Source organism: Camelus dromedarius, chromosome 19, assembly GCF_036321535.1.
Source record: "Camelus dromedarius isolate mCamDro1 chromosome 19, mCamDro1.pat, whole genome shotgun sequence".
NCBI lineage: Eukaryota > Metazoa > Chordata > Mammalia > Artiodactyla > Camelidae > Camelus > Camelus dromedarius.
In genome coordinates, this window is record NC_087454.1 from 25,374,354 (window position 1) to 25,396,963 (window position 22,610).

At 38.0% G+C, this 22,610-nt stretch overlaps 1 protein-coding gene across 1 annotated transcript in view; it reads left to right on the forward strand.

Moving 5' to 3' along the window:
- The window catches only part of DNAH8 (dynein axonemal heavy chain 8), a 211,713-nt gene that overhangs the window by 51,656 nt on the left and 137,447 nt on the right, over positions 1 to 22,610 (forward strand). Inside the window, exons 23-32 of the mRNA XM_010977286.3 lie at positions 1,202 to 1,308; positions 5,335 to 5,410; positions 6,367 to 6,562; positions 8,030 to 8,226; positions 8,783 to 8,909; positions 11,481 to 11,716; positions 13,705 to 13,809; positions 14,787 to 14,900; positions 16,162 to 16,224; positions 19,701 to 19,801. Of these exons, the coding sequence (XP_010975588.3) occupies positions 1,202 to 1,308; positions 5,335 to 5,410; positions 6,367 to 6,562; positions 8,030 to 8,226; positions 8,783 to 8,909; positions 11,481 to 11,716; positions 13,705 to 13,809; positions 14,787 to 14,900; positions 16,162 to 16,224; positions 19,701 to 19,801 (1,322 nt within the window). The remainder of the gene's footprint in view (positions 1 to 1,201; positions 1,309 to 5,334; positions 5,411 to 6,366; positions 6,563 to 8,029; positions 8,227 to 8,782; positions 8,910 to 11,480; positions 11,717 to 13,704; positions 13,810 to 14,786; positions 14,901 to 16,161; positions 16,225 to 19,700; positions 19,802 to 22,610) is intronic.

Below are 22,610 nucleotides of genomic sequence, written 5' to 3' on the forward strand. Positions count from 1 at the left end.
TTTTCACTCTCTCACACACACTCTAATAAGGCTTTGGAAATAAACAGCACATATTTGTTCCACTTTTGCTTTCTGGCTCAAGGGTGATACCACCAGTTGATTGGGAAACACCTTCCTTCCGAGTCTAGATCTTGGTTGCTTCTCAGTACCACGCCCCAGGCAGTCACTATCCATCAGTACCACACACCAGGCAGTCACTATGCATCTGTGGGAGTCAGCCGGAGAAAGGAAGTGTATTCCCGTGTTAGCAGTCCTTATTTTCCAGTTGCATTCCCTTTGACACTGACAGGAGTCCTTAGAGCAAGACTGAGTGCCATCAGAGCTTCTCGAACTGGGGAACACGTGGAGATACATCAGTGTAGGCATCTCCTAACCAGCCTCTGCCTCTCAAATCCATCTTCCACATTGCTGCCAGCACGGTCTGTCTAACATAAAAGTCTGTGTCATGCCTGTGCTTTAGCCTCGTAATTGACCCAACCTGATTGTATTCCTCTTTGTTCATACCTGATAACCCTCCCTACTGGCCCACACAGTCTCAGAGGGGCAGAGAGTTGAGTAGGGAGGGACTGTATGGCCAGAGCCTGGCCCTGGATGTGTGACACACTGTGCAGGCAAGATGTGGTGACCAGATCTCTGCCCAGGCTCAGTATTTATCCTGGGCTTGATTATTGATCAATAAACTTGGCTACTTCTCTGGAGGGGAAGAAGGGCTTGGAGAGAGGGGTAGACCGTGGTTCCAGGATGGTGGAAGTTTCATCTTATATATTTTTGTATCATACATTTAAAAATACAGTTATCCACCAAGCTGAGCTTTCTGAGGTTGAAAACTAAATGTCCTCTTGTGCCCCACCCCTAAGCATTGAGAAGTGCACCACACTTACGTGCTTCAGTTTTGTTGAGTGAATTATTCAATTTTGAGCAAACCAGGATTACTTTCAATAAGCTAGTTTTGAATTTTAGCTTTTGAGTAAGGCCTTATAATTTGCTAGGGTGTTCATGAAAGCACACGTTTCATATATTCTTATTTGTTTAAAAAATCAACAAGTAATTTACGATTGAATTTATTTCTACAATATAATTGAAATTGTATAGTTTATTATTTTTCAGCTTTCTCATATCACTTCTAATATTGTATTATTGCTTTGGGGGTGTTAAGAGTTTTTATTTTTTGTACCAAATTTAATATGATTTCTCATTACAGGAATGTAAAGAGGTGTATGTTTTTTTCTCTCATCAATTACTAGACAGTCTTCAAAAAGCTACACGATTATCTTTGGACACAATGAAAAGAAGAATATTTGTTGCAAGGCAAGTTGAAAATATGCTAAATATGACTCAGTATTAACATCATGCTAATAGTACCTCTTATTTGTATTAATTTTAAAAATTATAAAATTTAAAACATAGCATTTATGAAAAAACTGTATGAAAACGTATTTGTAATACTGCAAGAACGGTGAAAAACAAACAACCATGTTCCTAGCACTCAGGCCAAGACAAGGAACACTGAGCACTACCAGTCCCCTTACTGGTCCTCTGTCTGCTCACCCAAAGGTAACTGCTGTCCTGAACTTGGTGTTTATCATTGTCTTGGTTTTCCTTACTGTTCAACATGCGTTTGTACCCCTAATCAATGTGTCGTTTAATTTTACCTGTATTTGAACTGTGTTCAGTATTGTCTTTAAGATTCATCTGTGCTAATAATAATTTATTTTCACTTCTGTGTAACTGGAGTGTACACACTGTCTATCTTTCCTACCGGTGATGGTCATTTGGGTTGTTTCCAGTGTGGGCCATTGTGAACATTCTTGTACCTGTCTCCTCCTGCACCTGCTGGAGTGGAATGGCTGGGCCCTGGGCTGTGTGCACGCCTCAGTTTACCAGGCAGTGCCTAGCCTGAGAGCACCCATGGCGTGACATCCTTGCACACAGTTGGTGTTGTTCAACTGAAAAATTCCTGCCAGCGTTGGGGTGTGAAATGGCATCTCATTGGGACTTAAATTATTTTGTTCCTGGTTGCTGATGAGGTTGAACACATTTTCATGTTTATGAGCCATTTGTCGTTTCTCTTTTTTAAAATTTTGCCTTGCCTTTCCCTTTCTTTTTCCCTCCTTCCTTCCTTTCTTTCTGCTTGTTTTTCTATTGGATTAAATTTATTCGTGGGTATTCTCAATATAGTACTTTGTTGATGGAAATTTAGGAAATAACTTCTCTCAGTTGTGCCTTTTTATTCTCTTTATGATATTCTTTGCTGAGTTTAAACATACTCAGATATATCAGTCTTTTCTTTAGTAATTTGTGGTTTTTTATGTCTTTTAAAAGAATTCTCTCCCTACTTCATAATGTCTTCTAAAATTTTTATAGTTTTATCTTTTACATTTAGGGATTTAATCCACATGGTATTGATTTTTGTGATTAGTGTGAGGTAGGAAAGTAGAATATATTTTTCCATACGGTTAATTAGTTAATCAAGCAAAAGTTGTTGTAAAATTGATCTTTCTTTTGGGATGGTTATTTAAATTACATTGAATCTATAGATAAATTTGGAGAGCATCCTTACACTGTTGAGTCTTCCATTCAGGATCATGGATTGACTCTCTATCTATCTGTCTTCTTTGATATTTCTCAATGAAGTTTTATAATTCCCTGTGCAAAAGTCTTGCACGTTTTTGTTATTTGTTAGGGCTATTCCTTGATTATTCACTGCTGAATTTTAATTTAATTGCACTCTTAAAATCTCCCAGTGTGATTGTGAAGTCAAATTTTCCTTCTGTTTTGGTCAGTTCTTGTTTTACATCTTTTAAGTCTACATTGTTAGATGCATGGGAAGTCACAGTAGTTAAATCTGCTTAGAACACTGTTTCTTTCATTTTTATTTGGTGAACTCTTTATCCATATTAATCCTGATTTCTCAAATTCTTTTTAGTCTGTCATTACTTTCCTGGCTTTTTTGGTATATCTTTTTCTATCTCTACATTTAAGCTTTTCTGTCCAGTTTTTTGTTTTACCTCCTAAAAGTATCATATACCTGATTATTTTTATTCAACCTGATTGTCTCTGCTTTTTAATAGAGTTTAATCTGCTTACTTTTTTTGTGATTTTTTTTAATGTAATTATACTTAGTTTATGACAGTTTATTTTGTGGTTTCTTCTTACTGTCCTTTCTTTTTGGTTTATGTTATTATCTCTGTTGTCTTTGGGTTGGATACTTTTTCCCTTTTATTCTCTTTCCTATACTTCAGTTCTTTAAGTAGTCACCTTTAAATTTAGAATATGTATATGTATATATTTAGCTCCAGTTTTTAAAAAGTAGTCTCTGGTTTTCCAGTTTTCTAGTCTTCTAACTATAAGGGCCTCGGCATGAACTGTACCTACTTCATCACTGTTGTTTGATGTTTCACATTCACCTTTTCTTGAACACTCGAAAGTAAGTTATTTACTGGCATATTTTATTAAAAATCTTCAGATTCCTGTGTATTTATTGTATCCCACAGATCCCTTAGTGAGGGGTAAACTTTTTGTCTTCGTTTTAAGTCTGAAAAATGCCCCTTATTTTGCCCTCAAACTTTCATGGCCCTTTAGCTGGATAAAAAACTTTTGCTTGCTTCTCAGCACTTTGAAAGTATTTCTTCATTTTTTTCTGACCTGTGTTGCTGCTGATGAGCATTCTGTGGTGAGTCTAACTGAAACTTGTTTTTTATCCTTGATGTTCTGCAGTTTTCTCCAGCAGTGTGGATTTGTCTGTATTTAATCCTGCTTTGTTCTCAGAGTGTGCTTTCTATAATGAGAGCTTACTGTGTTCCTTAACCCTGGAAAATTCTCAGCAGTTTCCTATTCAGTTGTTGCTTCTGAGACATTCCCTTCATTCTCTTGCTGTGGAACTTCTAGTAGCTGAATGTTGAATAGACTGACCTCGTAATTTATTGTTCCATCTAGGACACTCTTTTGAGTGAAGAGGCACTGTCCAGATGAAGTGTCAGGACGGACTGAACCCGAGCACTGTCCTGGGCTCCCTGGGCCAATGGCCATCTCCAATGTTGGGGCATCTCAGTCTGTCTTTCCTGTCTCCTAACTAGTCTGTCATCTATTTCGTCTTTCTGTCTTTCTGGGCTACATTGTGAGTAAGTATCTCTGTATTGAGCTGAAAGGTGATCTCATCTATTGCATCTTAAGCATTTCAATTAATACTTTCTCCTTATCCTCCAGATATTGTATCATTTCTGCCTTTTTAGTTTAGCAATTCATTGTCTTTCTGGAAGGTACCATTCACTTATCTCTTTGAACATTCTCAATATACTCATTTTAGAGTTTGTCATACTTCTATACATCAAACTATGTCTGCAGTAAGCTTTTGTTTTGATTATTAATTTCTTTCGTCTTCTTTCTTACTGTTAGACTTGCTTTTGCATATTGAGGCTTTAGTTTATAGGCGCTCTTTGTGAGAGGTTTTTTAGTTTCTGTGTGTTTCTCTCTTCTTTCCCCCCTTATCTAAGAGTTTCACTTTTGCCTCCACACGACCTTTGGTACCCTGAGTGCAGAACTGGGTCGTATTTACTTCCCTTTAGTTCGCAGTTACTGCCCTCTGAAGAGTTGCTGGGATGTGACAGGTTTAGATGGGGAACTCACAAGTGGCCCGGCTTGCACGCTTACTGGGGTTGCTGTGGGTTTGCTTCTGTCACCCCAGGCCCACGTCTTCTGGAAAAGCGACAGCTGCAGGCAGTAGGCTGACAGACTTTATCTTGTTGTTGTTTTGCCTCTCTTATATGTGGGAGGACATCACTTTAGTGTCTGTCAGGCAGAGAGAGATAATCTAATTAATTTGCAGCCCTGATGTGTGTCACTTCATTACTTGCACTCGTGTATCTATCTCTATGCTTGTATTTCTGTCTGAGCACGACTGATATTGTTTAAAAAGGCAGTTTGGGGAAGACTTTGGCTAGAAACCTCTTGTTTAACCTTGCAAAGAAGTATGTGAAGTTAATATGCTTTTTTTTTTTTTCTTGGTGATCTTTTCCAGCATCTGTTGTAGGGTTGGGAAAAGGGGATGCTTTTAATAAACATTATTAAGTGGTTACTACTGAAAGAAAGCATCATAAAAATACAAGAAAATGCACAGGAGACTAATGTTTCACTTTGGATAATATTAAATCATTAAGTTGTCTTAGTTTATGAACTAGTTTATAAATTTTATGATTCCATTGTAAATAACATTCTCTTCATGTAATTTATATTTTGAAATGATCTTTATTTTTAGGATTGAAAGTTGCAGCATAATCAAGCTATTTATGAAATTTTAGGTTAAGTTTTATAAGTTAAACATCCATCTTATTACAGCTCGTATGGACGGAAACAGTCAGAAGATGTTATTTCCTTTATAAAATGTGAAGTACATCTTGCAATTCCTAACGTGGTAAGTATTATTAAACATTCAGGTTAATACCATGATATTCTGGTAATGTATTAAAGAAGTATAGCATTAGAACTGAACTTTTACATAGGGTAACCTCGTGGTCCTATGTATTTTTTGACTTCATCTCAGTATTTAGCAAAAATCAAAATGTATTATTTATATCTACTGTAAAAAATTACTTCTGCATAGCTTGTGGTGTATTGCAGGTTGGAGTAAGAGGTAAGTGTCTGTCTTGTTTTCTCTTACTTCAGACATTAAATTATTTAAATAAGACCATCTTAGAAGTCTAAATCCCTACCCTGAACACCCAACTGTGAGGCAACCCATGGCAGAATAGAAAGAAAGAGAGAGAGAGAGAGGGAGGGAGGGAGGAAGAGAGAGCCTGTGCCCTGAGCACCATGGAACCCCCCATGCCTTGTCATGACACTTCTCTCTTCTACCACCCCAGCTGCTTATTGGCATCTGGAACAGCAAGCCACACAGGATGACTGAGGGTCATTCTGTGATGGGCTCAGGGATAAGGTCAGGGAGGAACAATCTATGGCTCACCTGACACCACATCTACATGGTCTGGCCTCCTGGAGAACAGCTTCTTTGCTTATTTGGCATATTTCACAGGACTGAGGTCAGAATCTTGGCAGTATAACTTCCTCAGTTATTCTGCCTCATGGACATGCAACACATGCCCACAGTATTTGGCTGCATCCAGTCACCCTCACAGGGAAAGGATGAGAAGTGCTATGTTTGACCTTTCTGCCTGCAGGAGTGGGTAGAATGGGAAAACCTGAAGATGGATTAAGTCTGAAGCCTACCTTCCTCTGACGTCCCTCTGCTCAAACCAGCCTTGCACTTGGGCAGCAGAGGCTTCCCCCTTGGTGGGGAATGGGGGTGGTGCAAATTGGAGGGATGGACTGTATGTACTGGCGGCACCAGATGCTTGTTTCTTCTTCCCACAGGTAATGGTTCCTAGTTTGGATGACATTCAACAAGCCATCAACCGTATGATCCACTTAACCCTGGAGGTCAGCAGAGGGGTGGCTCACTGGGGGCAGCAGCAAAGCCGTCACATCAAGTCTGTCATCGGCAGTCCCTCCCGCACCACTGCTGACATGAGCCATCCGAGCACGGGAAAACAGCTGAAGAAGGAAGACAGTAAGAATGTTCAAATAAATCTTAGATGAGGAGAACCTTAGAATTGTAACGATGAGCAAATGGTCTTTCTGATTCTCCCTGGGTATGTGTTCTCCATCTCCCATCTTAAACATAACACATAGACATTTCCCTCCAGATTTTGGTCATGAGTGAGCAAGGACACTTACCGGTCTTTTACTATCATCACCTTAGATTCAAAGTTAAAAATGACAGTAAACCTTAGTGCTAATTCTACTTTGGAGGTGACTGTGGTAAGTAAGTAGTGTCACTTAGCCATCACTCCTGGGCTTGTATCCAGAAGGAAATCTACTTCAGGATGACACCTACACCCCAGTGTTCATAGCAGCACTATTTACAATAGCCAAAACATGGAAACAGCCTAAATGTCCATCAACAGGTGACTGGATAAAGAAGATGTGGTATATTTATACAATGGAATACTACTCAGCCATAAAAACCAACAACATAATGCCATTTGCAGCAACATGGATGCTCCTGGAGAATGTCATTCTAAGTGAAGTAAGCCAGAAAGAGAAAGAAAAATACCATATGAGATCGCTCATATGTGGAATCTAAAAAACAAAAACAAAAACAAACAAACAAACAAAAACAAAGCGTAAATACAGGACAGAAATAGACTCACAGACAGAGAATACAGACTTGTGGTTACCAGGGGGATGGAGGGTGGGGAGGGATAGACTGGGATTTCAAAATTGTAGAATAGATAAACAAGATTACACTGTATAGCACAGGGAAATATACACAAAATGTTATGATAACTCACAGAGAAAAAAATGTGCCAATGAGTGTGTATATGTCCATGAATGACTGAAAAATTGTGCTGAACACTGGAATTTGACACAACATTGTAAAATGATTATAAATCAATAAAAAATGTTAAAAAAAAAAAAGTAAGGTACTGTTTGGACCAAACAAAATATCCGTATGGTCTCTGCTTGATGGAGAATACTCGAGAATTTCAAACAAGGCAGTGACATGACCAAGTTTTGGCGAGAGATGTTTATAGTGGTGGTGAATAGTGATGCTGAGTTGAAGACAAGCATATGTTGTCTTATTTAATTCTCGTAAGTATTTCCATGAAGATTAAATGACTGGCTTGAGGTCATTTGGATAATAAATGTGGTGCCTCACCATGCTGTGCTGTAGGGTAGCAAAAACTCTTGATATTTCCTTGGAGGACATTTTTTTTCGGTGTGGGGAGTGGTTAATCAGTATCTTTCAGTTCTCTCCCCTGAATAACAGTTTTCTCACTTTAAAGAAATTTAGACCTTGAAATTGGACACAATAGTTTAATAAATGTAGCTAGCAAGAGAATAGGTCTTAATTATTTGGAGGGGGATGGTCATTAAGAAAATAAAGTTTGAAGAAAGTCTATAAATATTAAAATCGATAATGTTTGAAGTTGAATGTAGGAGTTACCTATAGGATAAAAATGTCTGTTTTCAGAATCTTTTGAAGAAATTATTCCTGCGAGGAAGCTGAAGAATTTTTATCCAGGTGTAGCAGAGCACAAGGATATTTCCAAGTTGGTGCTCCTCCTTTCTTCCTCTGTGAATTCTCTCAGAAAGGTGGCTCACGAGGCCCTGCAGGACTTTCAAAAGTACAAGACGCTCTGGACAGAGGACCGAGACGTGAAAGTGAAGGTGTGTTTCCATTACTTGTGACGCAGTTTGGGTTTTAATTGTTTGTATCTAACTCATGTGGGAGGACTAGGAAAATATCAGTAATGCTGATGAGAACTCAGAAACAGAGACCGAGAACCTGTAAATGCCAAGCATCCAACACATGATGTCTTGTGTGATTCTCACAGTGACGACTGGGGAAGTTGACCATAAGGAGGCTCAGGCAGATTTTGTTTGGTTCCTTTAAGCAGCTGAGTGCCAGTTATGTTCCAGGCATGTCCAGAGGCCAGGTGTTCGAGGGTGTCACATTTACTTACATAGACTCAGCTGTATTTTTGGTTAGAGACTCAATGAGACTTTGAACTCTGAATAACCGTTCAGAACTGTGAAATTCCCCCACTTAGCCCCCTCTTCTGTCACTGCCTGTTCCTCCTTTTCTTTACTGAGCCACTGGCCTGATAGCACATTCAAGTGGAAAAATATATAAGCAGATGCAGTTGTCTAACTCAGCTATTAGAAGTGTAAGATTTATATGGTCAAAAAGCTGAAGAAAACATTGATTCTTTCCTTGCTACAGGAGTTCTTGTCTAACAACCCCTCTCTGACTGAAATCAGATCTGAAATTCTATACTACGCTACTTTTGAACAGGAGATTGACGAGCTGAAGCCTGTTATAGTTGTAGGAGCACTTGAATTGCACACAGGTATTCAGAAAATATTATGTAAAGTTATCTGTATTTTCATATGAGATGTTACTTTATTTAGAAAGCAGTTATTGAGCTACATTGGTACAATATTATAAATATTAAGTATTTCTAGACCACCAATATTGTTCATATATATGTTATAAATATTATATATTATCATATGTTGTGTCCACATAATATTATACCAGCGTGGCTTAGTGCACTTAATACACTGCACAGTTCCTCAGCTGGCACTCACACAACTAAAACTATAGGTGGACCTACAGGTTGCTGTGAGGAGAGGGTTGTGTACCTGAGATAAGAGTCAAACAGTTTGAGGTCTCCTGAGAAGTTACTCCAGTTGGAGTTAGAGTATCAAAGGATAATGAGATATCCACGTAATGTAAAAAAAAAAAAAACCCCAAGTGGACTCTATTGCTGACTAGAGTGAGGGAGAGCTATGCGGGACAGGCACAGTGCTGCCAGTAGTGCAGACTGTTCACCTCAGATTGGGTGTCTGGGCAGCATGGAGTCCAAGGATTGCTGGGCATAAACAGGTTAACATCATCTGTAGAAGGATGCGTGCTCAGGTGAGACTGTTGTTGGTTGATTGGCACTCAGAGGCGGGCTTATTGAGTATGTCCCTGCCAACTGGTTGACATTCAGAAGGGTGGGGCTAATACTGATTGCTTTTAAAAAGTATGTGAACTGAGGTGATTTGGTGTGTGGTTTGGATTTAAAACTAGTGGTGACTACTTAATTGCCACGGTTACAAAGGTACAATCAGTCTAGTCCTAAATTTATGAAATTTTATTCTCAGAAGATATTTGAGTGACCTACGTCAACTATCCACTTTTAAGTAGATGTTCAGATCTGTCCTCAAGGAGTCAGTGTAACTGTTACTCTCAAATTTGAATATCGAGGTTACTTGACCTCTTTAAGTTCCATGTCTTCTGCTGGTGATAATGACAATGACCACCTAGTTACTTTATTTGAGACACTTAGCATAGTACTGGCAAGTAGTTGTTGTTCAGTGAATGATAAGTAGTGTTATATCTATCAAGAAGGGATTTAATTTGGGGAAGAATTGCAAGTACTTGAGGGGATTATTTAGCTAGAAATCAGAAGCCATGCATCGGGGGCAATAATTACAAGAACTGTAGAGTTTTGGAAACTGTACTTTACCTATTATTATTATTATTGTTGTTGTTGTTATTCTTATTATCATATAAATTTCCTATTTGTTTCCTCATAGTGGTTAGCACTATGATTCTGAATACAAAAATCAACTGTAGCCCTGTTTTGAGAGTTAGCCGGGTGCTTGATTTGAGAGAGAGAGAGAAGAAAGAAAAAAATGGAATAGCTGGCTCCAATGATAAAGAAAGGGGGAGGTGGGCTGAATCCTTGAGGCCACAGGAAAAGGAGAAAAGAGGTTCATGAGGGGTGGACTTCAGGAGACAGGATCTCACAGCCCCAGTCAGCAAGCTTGCTGTGTCTCTTCTCAGGCTACAATTGCCTCAGCTCCCTAGTCCTCTTACTGTGGGAGTTGGGAGGGGAGCAACCACTTTTCAAGGTTGGCAGGGCTGGCAGTGTAGGGATACCGAGAGGGGAAGAAGAATGGGTGAAGATGCTTAAGGCAGAGTTGGCTAGTTAGAGCTGTTTTGTTTTCAAGGAACAGAAACCTACTTGAGATTCGTTCAGGGAGAAAAGGTATATCCCAGAATCCAAAGTGCACTTGGGCCTTAGGAATGAACCAGAACCAGGAACAGTCTGGGAAGCCGAGGAAATCCTTTCTCTCTGCCCCTCATTTCTTCTTCCCTCTCTGTACGACTTTTTCTGCTTCTCAGGCCACATGGTTCCCCGTCAAGTCTCATTCTAAACTCTCAAGAAAGGATTCTTTATTACTATTATTATTATTAATTTTTTTGTTTTGCTGGGGGTTTTTTTGGGTGGGGAAGTTATTAGGTTTGTTTGTTTGTTTAATGGTGGTACTGGAAATTGAATCCAGGACCTCGTGCATACTCAGCACTGCTCTACCACTGAGCTATATCCTCTCCCTTCAAGAAAAGATTCTGATTGGCTCATAAAAGTTAAGGGTTGACTGTGACAATCAACTAGGCCTAAGTACAAGGTCTGGTTATACATATCCTCTAACCATGTGGATGATGGGGGAGTGGAAAAACAGGAAGACTGGGGCAGATCTGGCAGACAAAAAAATATATTACACTTCACTGTGTGGGGTTACCTGGAGAAAACTGGGGGAATGAGTGAGGGCTGCTAATGGGATGGCCAGAAATGGAGCAAGGTTCACATTGGATGGTGTTGGAACTAATTTACAAAATTCTTCTCCATAGACTTTGGTTGCTTCTTGTGAACAGCTTAACATACTCCATGGGAACAGGAATTAAGTCTTCAGTGTCTAGTAACCTTGCAGCACGTTTAATTCAGACTAACTATATTTTAAGTGCTCAGTGTGCCTAGTGGCTATCAACTAGGACTGTGGAGTTATAGATGCTCAGATGACACAAAAGTAAATTGTTTCAGAATGTCAGCTGTATTCTATTTTGACCTTATTCTTGTCTTCCCCAGAGCCAATGAAATTGGCCTTATCAATTGAGGCTAAGGCATGGAAGATGTTACTGTGTCGCTATTTGAATGAAGAATACAAAAAGAAAATGTCAGACATGATAGCATTTATCAATGAATACTTGAAAAAGTTATCCAGACCTATTCGTGATTTAGATGATGTCAGGTTTGCAATGGAAGCCTTGTCTTGTATCCGTGATAATGAAATTCAAATGGACATGACTTTGGGACCAATTGAAGTAAGAGATGATTGCATTTTTGTTTCCTGAAATACCATTTAAAAAAAAGAAACACTAAAAAATTGATGTTGTTTTGATGCTGTTAATGTATTCATCTATTTTATGGCACATTCTGCCTGTTTTTCCTCTCTGATGTTGATGTCCTGGGAAGGATTTTGATAATCATCAACAGTAAACAGTTTGCAAAAGAATATTAATATATTAATAATGCTGTACTGGTCGAAGGCAGTGTTCAGGTTTTTATGCTGGCATCTACATTTTAGAAAAGAATGGTTATACTCTTTCACGTCAATTCTGACATGCTAGACAAGTTTCCCCCTTATCTTCGGCTTTCCTTAGAAACCCGTTATGGGTCTCACTCATAGACCAGTGGCATACCATGGGCAGATGGTGGGAGTGGTCCACTTAGGCACTGTAAGTAAACTGTTGGAATTTAAATCAACAATAGATGTTTTTAGGGAAGAGTACTGTTTTAGTTTCCTGTTGCTGCTGTAGCAAATTACCATAAACTTTATGGCTTAAAACAACACAAGTTTTTTATTTTATGCTTCCTGAGGTCAGAAGTCTGAATATGGGTCTTCTGGGGTTAAAATCAGCATGTCATCAGGGGCTCTAGGGAAGAATCCTTTCCTTGCCTTGTCCAGCTTCTAGAAGCTGCTTGCATTTGTTGGCTCATGGCTCCCATCTAGCCGTGGCGTCACTCCTACCCCAGCTTCTGTCATCACATCTTCTCTGACTCTGAATCTCCCGCCTCCCTCTTTCCTTTAAATAGACCTTTGTGATTACGTTGGGCCAACCTGGTTAATCTGGGATGCTCTCCTCATCTCAGATTCTTTAACTGAATCACACCTACAAAGTCCCTTTTGCCATGTAAGGTAACATAGTCGCAGGTTCCAGGGATTAGGGCGTGGGTAACATTTGGGAGGTTATTGTTCTGTCTACCGCAAGTGTTTATGACCAATATGTAAAATTTCTGGCTCATGGTGATGATAAAAAATCAGACTTATTTCATTCCTGTTTTTCAAATTCTCTGTGGACAGTGCACTCCCTTATTGCCTGCAGTTCCTGGAGAATCGGCACTCCCACTGCTTACTTTTGGCACCCAGTGTTCATGACTGAGCATCGCTGTCTTGAACTCATTTAGAGTTTATACTCTTTGGTAACTTGTGAACTTTATGTCTTTACTACTTCTTTAGATCTTATTATTTGGGAATTTTGAATGATCATCACTGGCTTCTTAAGATGTAACAAATAATCATATCATTTTTTCCTGACTGTAGAAGCTCAGTTTTTCAGCGTACATTCTTCTGGTAAAGCCAGTTGCCAATTCATCACTTTAAAAAAAAGTAGATAAAATTGGCATATAATATTATGCAGGTTCCAGGTGCACAACATTATAATTTAGTATTTGTATACACTACAAAGTGATCACCACCACAAACTAGTTACGGTCCATCACCATACAGTTGATCACCTTCACCCATTTCACACCTCCCCTCCAACCCCCTTCCCCTTTGGCAGCCACCAATCTGTTCTCTGTATCTATGAGTTTGTTTTTGTTTTGGTTTGTTTGTTCATCCGTTTCTTCTCTTCAGGATATCTTTCACATCATCATTTTATTCCATATTCCAACCTGTATTTTAATAGAGTATGAGAAAACATTTTGCATGGCGTTGACACAGGATCAAGGAGGAGAGAGAGGCAGGAAATTATTCTAGGGATGTTTTTCCTAGGATAGTATCTCAAAGTGATCTGCTTACTCTCCACTGGAATCACCTAGGGGCTTATTAAATTCAGATTTCAGGGCCAGGGATCTGGAGTCAATATCTGATATCAGTGGGAATCTAGAGGAGGTATTTATACACGTTTAATTTGGGGAACCACTCTTCTCCTCTTTTAAGACATAGGAGTGTGCTTCTAGGAGGCGTCTAAGTCATCTGGCAGTTCCCTTCCTTGTGATGCTTCTGAACTCTACCCCCATTCCGCAGGAAGCCTATGCTATTTTAAACAGATTTGAAGTTGAAGTAACCAAAGAAGAATCAGAAGCAGTTGATACCTTGAGATATTCTTTCAATAAATTGCAGAGCAAAGCTGTAAGTACTGATTTAATTCTTATTTTTTATTAAGTCACTATCTCCAGAAACAAATACATTTCAAGCTTTTAAAAAGCTTTATATATATTATCTTAATAGCTTTATTATTGTTCAGTGAAAATGGTTGACTTGGGTTTTTCTCTCATCTGTCTGTTAGTGTTTAACCTACTGACCCACCCTTTACTACAGTCACCGTTAAGAGTAAAGCTGTATGTGTTCCAACCCAGAAAGATGCTGCTGTTGACAGTGGTTAAGAGGAGGAACCTTGGAACCACACTGCCAGATTCTGAATCTTGACTTTGACCTTGTCTCATGCTAGTGCTGGGACCTTGAAGAAGTTACTTAGTCTCTCTGTGCCTCAGTTTTATCACTCGTAAAATGGATATAATATTAGTATTCACTACACAGGGTGGTTGTGAGGATTAAATGAGTTAACATATGTAAAGAGTGTAGCAGATAGAAGGCAGGAATTAAGTGCTAGCTATTATGACTGCAGGTTTAAGCAGAAGCTTTGACGACCACTGTGGAGGGCATTACTGTTTTTCTTTTACACCTCGAGTAATATCTTTTTCTTATTGGGAACTATTCCAATTATTGCAGTCCTGTAAACCTACTAGAAATTGCTAATTCCATCCAGTGGCCTGGTCCTAGAGACAGCACATGACCCAGACTGGGTCCATAGTAGTAACTGTTTCCTTGGCCATAGCCATGACCTGAACTAGGTTAGCTGGAAAACTTTTTCCTAACTGCAGTTAGTTAGCTTTGCCTCTTGCGTCATGAACTAGGATTTGAGCCTCCTGTTGGTGCATATGGATTGTTTATTTCTGTGGGTTTTTTTTTTTTTAACAAATAACGTTCAGAGACATCTTTGGTCACACAGTACATCTGTGAGATGACAAAGTTGCTGGAATAGAATTGTAGTTTTCATTTAAATACATTAGTTTCACTCTCACATTGAGTGTTCTTTTTTATTCTAGGTTTCCGTACAAGACGAACTAGTTCAACTGCAGCCAAAGTTTAAAAGTAGTCTACTTGAGTCTGTGGAAGTTTTCTGTGAGGATGTAATGAATTTTGCAGAAGCATATGAGAAGGTAATTTAAGTCCTTGCATGCTGTGTGTTAAGATGTTTGGTGGTATATTTAATATAAAATGAAAGTGATGAACCCTAAGAAATGCACTGTGATTTGTAACTGTATGTCAGAGGCTATGTTTGCATATTTACAGCTATCAAAAAGGGGGGATAGTTAGTCCGTTAAGCATGTTTTATGGAGGAAGAAAGAAGATGTAACTGATAAAAGGAGCAACAACTTTTTGTCCTTTCTCAGGGCCAGAATTCTCATAGTTGAAAGTATAATACAGTTGTTGGAAGGCTGTAAAAAACTATAAATGCCCTAATCTCAGGGTGTTATGCAACTGATTTTGCATAATACCTTAATGCCAGGGGATTGTGCAACTAATTTTCTTTTTCACTGACTCTTAGAGAACTAAAAGGATCACTGAAAATCATCCTTGGTAAATCCCACAGACTTCTCAACCTGTTACAATGAATGATAATTGTCCACAACTTCGAAATTAAACTCAGAAGTTGGATATAGTCCCAACAAATTCTACTTTCTTTAATGGTCAAGAGATCTGAATTCATAAGCTGATTAAAGTCCTTAGTGCTACTATAAAACTTATCTCTTTTAGGTTAGATTAGTCAACATTTAATTGCCCTGTTATTCTATTATACTGGCAGTCTGGTCTTTTATTTAGCATATCCATGATATTCACGATTGTACAGACCATCTGGGGTCTCTTTTGCAGCTTTTTCTAGCTCATGGCCACCACAGACAGCCTTCTGCTTCTTCCAAGTATTCAACCTATGTATGTCTCTGTTTCCATATTAGGCTGAACTATTAGTGAAAGGAGGTTGTTCTCAGAACTGTGTATCAGTTATTCCAAAGTACAACCACAGCATTATCATTTATAATCATAAATGAAGTGAAACAGAGCTCTCGTGTTAGGAACTTTTGATATAGGATGTAATTTAGTCACATTTTTTTATTAGCTCTGTCAAGGTCCTTTAAAAATGAATGGAAGTTAGAGTGATGCAAATGTACTAAAATTGTGATCATAGTTACACAATTCTGTAAATATAATAAAATCTATTCAATTATACATTTTAAGTGAAGTGGATTGTATAATATGTGAATTACAAAAAAAAATGAAATATTCATGTACAGGACAAAATTAGACCACTTAAATTAAAAATCGTGTTTATTTGTTTAAAAGGAGATAATAGATAAACCTAATAAATTGATAAGTACATCTGATTAAGAATTAAAAGGGAGATTATATTATATTTTACAGGAAGGACCCATGGTTCCAAATATACCACCACAAGAAGCTAGCAACAGGCTACAGATATTTCAGGTAATACTACATTTTTTTTTGTTACATTGATGTGTTGTCATTCTTTAAAGTGATTTTAGAGGGAAATTTATGCATTTAACTTACAATAGAAAACTTAATGTTTCAAGTGCCTACAGATTTTAATAGTATTCTAATCTGCTAAGTAATGTAATTGATTCCTTCTCTCATATCCCTTCATGCTCTTCTGCACAGAGAATCTCTGTGTGTTTTTAGAGAACAAGACTTTGATTTTGAACTTAAGCATATACCTTATTCTAGTTCCAGACATTTCATTTGTTTGTAAAGTGATTTAAAAATTCATAGAATAATAAACTATATCAAAATAGGATATCAAATATTGACAAATGGTTTCCCTGTCTTTCCTCTGTATCCGTTATTTTTCCTTCTTCTGTATCCATCACTTTAAACTTCCAGCTCCTTTGTCCTGCTTCAGACCATACAAAACTCACTGGACCAGGCCAACCATTCCCCATCTTTTTCTAGAGCCAGATTGCTGAGCACATCTAGAGAAAAGTCACACACCCCCTTGGATTAATGTTTTGCAGATTCATGGATTTTTATGTAAACTAGTCTCCCAGGAGCGTCAGGCAATTCTATTTGTTCCCCTTCTCTATCCTGTTTTCTATAGTGGCTGTACTAGATCACTTTATGTCCCCACCTGCATTCTCAGTTGTTAAAAAAAATATTTATCAGATACCTACTGGGTGTCTTGGTTAACAGAAGGATGATTAAGAAATGGTTCTTACTTCTAAGCTGCTAAGATATGGGAGGGAGACAAGAGAGCTAGATAGATAATTGCAAAACCATGTGGTGACCACTGTGATCTAGGTATGAGAACTTGTGTTATGGAAACAGATGAAAGGCTTTCTGTAGTTTATACCTTAACTTTGCCACATACTGATGAGATATTTTAAATATCCCTTTACCCATGTTGGAGGTTACTTCATGTCACTTAATGATTGGGTTTTTGCCCCAAAGCAAATAAATGAAGACGTAGAGTCAGAAATCTTATTCTTGTTGCTTTATATGTATGTTCTATGGATGGTTGAGGCTGGTTCCATGAACTCTTTTGCCCAAAAAGTTCAGTCAGGTTGAAAGAAGCCTCTTAAATTGCAGGTTCTCCTGAGAATTGATAGGGGTAGTTCAGCCTTTTCTCATCATAACTAAGTGGAATTTTCATATGACATTTAATTTTCAGGTATCTCCCTTGATTTGAGTGTTTTTAAAATTCATACCCTGATAAGAAAAGTGTTTCTCTAGGATAATTAGAGCAACCAGGAATTGCAGCTAGTCCTTAGTGGGATAAACTTGTGCAAGCCAGATGAATCATCTGTCCCAGAGCCCAGTGTCTCTGCCACTTGGTTACAGGAGGGCAGGTCTAGCTTAGTAGCTCTTATGGATTTCTGTCAGATACGGTGAGTGTGCTGGCAGGGGTTTTCATGGGATACAGCAGGCACAAACCTTTCACTTAAACATGTTGTCCTCAGATAAAAAGTCTAGTCCCTTGTTATGGTCAGGGTTCTTCTCTCTCTCGAACTATTGTGGTCACTCTTGGACTGAAACCAGCTCCTCCCATTACCCTTGCCAGCCCCCTTTGTGCTGAACCCTGGAGGAGACTCTGATCCTTTACTACCTGAAGTCCTCAGGTTTGGAGCCAGAGTCCCAGGGAGAGGCCTCCCTCTCTGGAGGAGCCAGAAGTAAGACTGACCTGGAGGCTGCCCGGTGAGCCAAGAGAAACCTCTCAGCAATAAGAGCAAGATGAATAATGAAATGGATAGTAATGTTGCATGGTGATAAATGCCAAGGGAAAAAAAAGCCTGGAAGACGCATACAGTGCTGGGCTCTGTGTATGTAAAGTGGATGTGAAATTTAAAATAGGGCCTCCAGGGAAAGCTTCCTTAAGAGGTGACATTTGAGTAGAGACCTAGGTAAGGGGTTGGAGCTGAGTATGTTTTGAAGGTAGACTCACTTCCTTGTCTTTCCCTCAGGAGTTACCAACTCATTGGTCAGTAACTGGGACTTTAATGAGCCACCCGTTTATCAGGGGTGTGGTCACTTCATTGAAAAGACAATGTAGAGCCCATCTCTTGCCTTCTTGTACCTTCTGTTCTGCCCGTGCCTGGGCTTGTAAGCTGAGCTGCCTGTTTTCCAGGCATCTGGCTAAATATGTGACTCTAGGTCAGACTTGCAGACCTAACTCTTCTCAAATGCAGGTTCCCCCTGTACCCTGCCCCCCTCCCCAATAAAAGCAGGTACCAAGATCTAGATCTGGGGAAGAAGAAGGAGCCTCATCTCACACTGGGCCTCAGGTCCCAGTGGTGCTTTCTCATGCAACTTTACTCCAGCTTGGGGAGTTATGGGGTACTTGGCTGGCCTGCTGGCCAAGCTGACGTCTTGTTCCCCGTTTGGCTGGTGCTACGAGTCTTTTTATATTATTTGGGACCTGAGTGGAAAAAGGGGTGAGTGACTGACATTCATCAGTAGTTTTCACCACATTAACAAGATTTTAAATGTCATCATTTAAATGTACGCTAACTTTGAAGTTTTCTTTTCTCCTTTCCTAACGTCCACATAGTCCCATGGATTTTTCATTCAGTAAATCTATTGAGTAACCACCATACCAACCACCAAGAAGTATAAAAAATACAAAATAACTCTTTCCCTCTAGCAATTAAGAGTTTATTGGAGTTGCTCTTGGGTCTTGACACTTTCCTGATTTGACTCCTGTAAAATGTGCTGAGGTTATCTATCTGTCAGATTGGTATCATTATCTGAACACTGTGAGGTCTGATGCCAGATAATTTCCAGCACTGGAAATTTAGGATTCTTATTAATATGTTATGCCATTATGAGAAGCACACATATCTTGTCACAAGTGAATTATTTCTGTTTGCTCTTGTGCTTTAAACACTGCTAATACTTAGTATTCTAACTATAGGAGATTCAAATTCCAATTCAAAAGACCTGTGCATTAACTTTGCTCATTTAAATTGTTAGAGTTTTTCACATATTTCAAATGGTGTTAAAATGAAATTCTTTACTTTATAGACTTTTTGTTGCTTGTAGAGAAAACAGGGTTGAATGAATTATTCTAATGCTTCACTTATTTGAACCCTGTAAGAGAGATGACCCATCTGAAATAGTGAAAAAGTCTAAATTATGGAATTTTTAAAAGGCAGTTTCATTACCTTCAGATGTATTTATGGGAACTTGTAATATATGTCCGGGAATCAATTAATTAACGAAATAATTTCATATAGAATAGATACTTTCAGAACGCTTGAAAGCTAATTTTCCTAAGTGGTTAACTTTTCCTCTGATAACTTGGTATCAGTATAAATTTGCTTCACAAATCCTTGTTTTATAGATATTATTAAATAAACCTCAGTGTAGTTTTTATTCTGATTATAATAAATTCTACTTTAATGGGATCTGAATTAATTACATATTACCATAATTTGAAAACCTTTTTATAGGCTAATTTCGATGATCTGTGGAGGAAATTTGTTACATATTCATCTGGTGAACAACTTTTTGGGTTGCCTGTGACTGACTATGAGGTTTTACACAAAACCAGGTAAGTTTAAAAGTGGGACAAGTGTTACAAGCAAATAATTGACACTGTCCATTAGAAGAATCATGTCACCACTAGTTCCTTCATCATGCAAAGAAGAGTCTGGCTTGGAAAACTCCTAAACAGTCCCCTCATTCTTGGCTATTCCTGACCCATTGATACACAGTTTCCACATACAAAAGACATGCTATAGGGCAGTAGAAAATATATTGCAAAAATTCTGGGCATTTGTGGCCTATATTTAGCCTGTGCTTTATTTTTTTCTTTTCACAATTTTTGAATAGTGTCAGTGATTGTGCAGAAGCACTGCAGTTCCAGATAACTTTTGTTTCTTTAGAGGAATAGCCATCCTCAGCTCTCAATTCCTTCTTAACTGTATTTGTGCTAAGTGCTTTTCCCCACTGAGTAGACTTAGAATTTATTGAGATTGGCCAAGAAATTTAATTGATTTTAAACAGTGGATCTAGGATTTAAACAAGTGTATTTTAATAGAATTTGAAATTTAACTTTCCTCAAAGGCAAAATGAAAACAGTGGTATTAGCTTGTTAGAATCTTGGTTTTAAAATTTTACGTTGACTTGTTTCAGAGTCCCAGCATGAAAATGTTATGGCAGAATAGACTTAAAATTGTCTGAAGATAAATGAATTCTTCAGCCATTTAGGGTAGATAGTTTGTATTCTTTTTCTAAAACAGTTGTTTTCCAAGCCCAAACCCAGTGACCACTTGTGTTAGAATTGCTGTTGCCTGGTCCTTTCCCCTGACTTATTGAATCAGAATCTCTAAGATTGGGTCGCAGGAAATCTGCACTTTTATAAACTCTCTAGTTAATTCTTTTGCATACTCAGTCTGAGAATCAATGTTTTATTTTAACCCTCAGTATTCTAGGAAAACTAATCATCCCCATTTACCATCTGGACCAGTGGACCCTTTAAATTTTTTATATTTTTAAGGAATTATGAATAATTTTCAGAAGTAAGATTAAAGGAATGGTGAAAGGCAGTTTTATTAGAAAATTTAACAGGAATTTAAGCAGAGAAAACCCAAACTTCACTCCATAATGTTCCTGGTTTGAAGATTTATATACAAGAAACGGAGACCAAATTTTGACTGCAGCTCATCAGCTGTCGTGCATGAACCCTGAGCATACCCATCCTGTAAACACTGAGTCTAGATTTCAAGCCTGTCTCCAGTAGCGTCGAGCTTATCCTTACTTATGGTTTTTCTTGCACTTGCTTTGTTAAAACTCAAGACTGTTGAAAATTGGACCCTCATAATTTTGTTGAAGAGAGGAGGATCACCATCTTCTTTGCACTATAAATGCAAAACTCTTTATTACTTTTAAATTTGAATGATCAATTCAATTAACGTTTTTCATTTTTGCATCATCTGTTTCCTTTGAACATACATCTGCTTTCACATTTGTCTACTTGCAGAATGTAGGAAACACAATTTACAAAAACATCATAAATAATGAAAGAACCCTGTCACGTTTTTCACAAAATAGGATGGTCTAGGTTCTTGTTGCAAAATATTGCATGATGAAGCCCTTGCCTCTATTGAAATATATTTTTCACTCATACATTATTAAGTTTAAAAAATCGATCTAGATTATCATCATCTAAAGACATGAAAGTCTGAGATTTCACTTACACAGTTTCACTATCAAAATTAGAGTCCAGAGTGCTGCTTTCTGTCTCTTTATTGTTTAATACTTGGGAAGCACCTTTCTTTGTCAACTTTCTTCTTTTGCTTTTTTCTATAGAAAATGAAAAGTACCAAATTCTTAACTGTATTAAGTGAAAGCTAAATTAAACAGAAGCCAAAAGACTATAAAAATGGTGTCCCAGAGTTCCTTTTTTATACTTTCCTGAAAGATGATGCACTATTTTAGCAACACAATAAGAAATTTGAAGGATGATGCAATAGTGATTTTTCCCACTGTTGCATCATCCTTATAGGAGATTTCATCATTCATTTTTCTTATTATTTTAGTCACTTTTAGTATAATTGTGAATAATCAGTGATTAACATTGAAATAATTTCTAGGATGATGAATTTGAAAAATGAAACAATAGTTGGAAAAAAAGATAAAAGATTCCAGAATGTATCTTAGATTTATAAAAGGGTCCAGTGCACCCATATGATGATTGCAAGTGTAAAAAATTAATAAACAGAAACCTTAGTTAAATAGAGTTGGGAGACTAGAAGGGGGATGCTCGCATGCCCTGCAACATGAACAGAGCCCAACGAGAAGAGACTCCTTTCTTGGCAACAGCTCAGCCAATGAAAAGCCATGGACTCTTTGCTTACTATAGCCTTCCCAACTTCCAGTTCTCCTCTATAAAAGAGTTTTCCTTCCCTTGGCATTCAGGGACTTGCATATGGCTCTGCTGATCACGAGTAAACCCATTTTTTGCTGGAGAAATTACTGGCAGTCTGTTTGTTTTTGGTCAACACAAGATAGAATGAGTTTTACTCCATTGAAAACATAAGCAAAATTTATTTTTGGTCTCTGATTATCTGTAATAAATAATAAAAGTTGTGACTCTCAATCCTTACAAATAATTAGAACTACTCAAGAAATAATCTCAAAAACTAAAATTAGATTCAGTGGACCCTCATGGTGTGCTAAGAGTTGAGGAATTCCTGGGAGAATTCACAACTCTGTTGAGTGGTCAATTTTTGTTCTTTTATACAATAAAGAAGCTTTCCTTTACCTACACCTGGAATCCCTCCTTTTATTCTTGTTTTCGATAGAACTCCATTTGGACACATGAGAGAAAGCTTTTGGTAGGAAAGTGATATTTAAAA